The sequence below is a fragment of the Aedes albopictus genome, chromosome 3, assembly GCF_035046485.1.
Source record: "Aedes albopictus strain Foshan chromosome 3, AalbF5, whole genome shotgun sequence".
Lineage (NCBI taxonomy): Eukaryota > Metazoa > Arthropoda > Insecta > Diptera > Culicidae > Aedes > Aedes albopictus.
In genome coordinates, this window is record NC_085138.1 from 160,516,923 (window position 1) to 160,518,534 (window position 1,612).

General features: G+C 46.1%; 1 protein-coding gene across 1 annotated transcript; it reads right to left on the reverse strand.

Moving 5' to 3' along the window:
* Positions 1-217: 217 nt before the first annotated feature.
* On the reverse strand, positions 218-1,411 carry LOC115266114 (phospholipase A1-like). Its single transcript, XM_029872075.2, has 2 exons — positions 519-1,411; positions 218-456 (listed from the first exon to the last, which is right to left on the reverse strand). The coding sequence occupies exons 1-2, from the start codon at positions 1,318-1,320 to the stop codon at positions 218-220; spliced, it is 1,041 nt and encodes a 346-aa protein (XP_029727935.2). The 5' UTR covers positions 1,321-1,411.
* Between the last annotated feature and the right edge of the window lie 201 nt (positions 1,412-1,612).

A 1,612-nucleotide genomic window follows, 5' to 3' on the forward strand; every position in this document is an offset into this window, starting at 1 on the left:
CCAGTGGACTTTAGGACCTGACCTCAAGAACAGTTTGGATGTCCAGAAAATAATATTCTGCATCATATTCTACCCTTTCTATGCTGGTGAGCACCAAAACCACAGAAATACGTAGAAAACACGCCATAATAACACTTCAAAGGGTTTAAACCCGAATTTCAAAGTTACTGTCAGCACATAATGGAAGTTTCTCATTCATATGTTACACATATAAGTCTCAATTCGCTTTATTAGACTCAAAGTACGGGCTTCGATCACCGGTTCTCATGTAATACAAGCCGTATGCCTCACCAAGCTTATTCGAAGGTTCGCCGCCCATTTTCGCCAGCCGGACGGTATTATCCCTTGCATAAGGTACTTCCTGCAGGGAAAAGATCTGCCTGGCCATAAGGTGTTCCTCAGGTTCCTCCAGAGATTCCACAAACAGCTCCCAGGATCGGGAGTGGGCACAGATTCCTATCGAAATGGTCAAGGAGACCAATAATATGCTTAATTGATTTGCTGATTTGAATAATTACCTCCAAAATTAAATCCGCATCCTGGCTGTGCAACCCCTCCATTGGGGTAGAAGTCTGCCGTTCCAATAGGTTCCAGATATCCCAAGTATCCCCCGTTGGTATGGATCACTTCCACGTACTGCGCGTCACCCTTAGCGACTCTTTTGCTCTTGTCCCAAAACCCAATCAATGGTAACGCGGGATCCAACGCCATAATCGTAGAGATTCTTCCGACAGTTTTTCCACTTATCCCCGCAACGTGAGCGCCCAAACTGTGTCCAATCACGTAAACATCTTCCAACGCTAATCCTTTACTCTTATTCAAGCTCAAAAGCATCAGCCCAACGGTTTTCCCAACTTCGTTCACACAAAACGCCACAGCAACGTAGTTCCATTTTGCAGCACAGCTGGACCAGTCAACGACTATCACGTTGTAGTCCCACCTCTTCAAATAAGTCTTCCGAACATTCACGTTCAGCGGTGAATCCCGATTGTTCAACCACCCATGAACGATAACTCTCGTTGGTCGCGACGCATCGAACACTGTATCGTTCACCTTCTTCAGCTCACTGAATCGATAGGCCGAACCAGCCGAATTCGCCCGCGAGAAGAATACAAACAGCACATCCAGCTCCTGAGAGCCCCACTTGACGTGTGCCTGCGCTTCCACCATCGATCGATGAACCCAGGTCAGTTCCCAGTTCGGGTTCGGGACTTGAATCCAGTCCGCATCGAGCTGTTCCGCGGTTGCATTGAAGGAGGTCATCGGAGATGCGTACGCTGATGCACCCAACAGTAAGATAAGAACATTCCAATGCAACATTTTTTTTTTTCGTCTACAGCAAACTAACTGATAGCAGCGCTAGGGTTGAACTGAGTAAATTTTGGTGGCACCACGAGCTATTTAGGGGGCAATTATAAATACCCTTCATCTTCAAAAAACGAGAGGTGAAGTTCACCGTGATAAGATAAGAGCACTGCTAAATGGAGCGCCGTGAGTAATTTCCTGGAACTGGTAATGACTGGATACGTTGAACCGAATTTGTTGCATGCAAGAGGAATTCCCTTGACCATCGAGTAACGTCATAGCTTCTTTCTTTTCATTATTAAAATGC

Bases quoted from the DNA above. Each gene is read 5' to 3' on its own strand.
- LOC115266114 (XM_029872075.2), bottom strand. From the start codon at position 1,320: ATGTTGCATTGGAATGTTCTTATCTTACTGTTGGGTGCATCAGCGTAC. The intron at 457-518 runs GTAATTATTCAA...CCATTTCGATAG, and splicing joins ATGCGGATTTAATTTTGGAG to GAATCTGTGCCCACTCCCGA.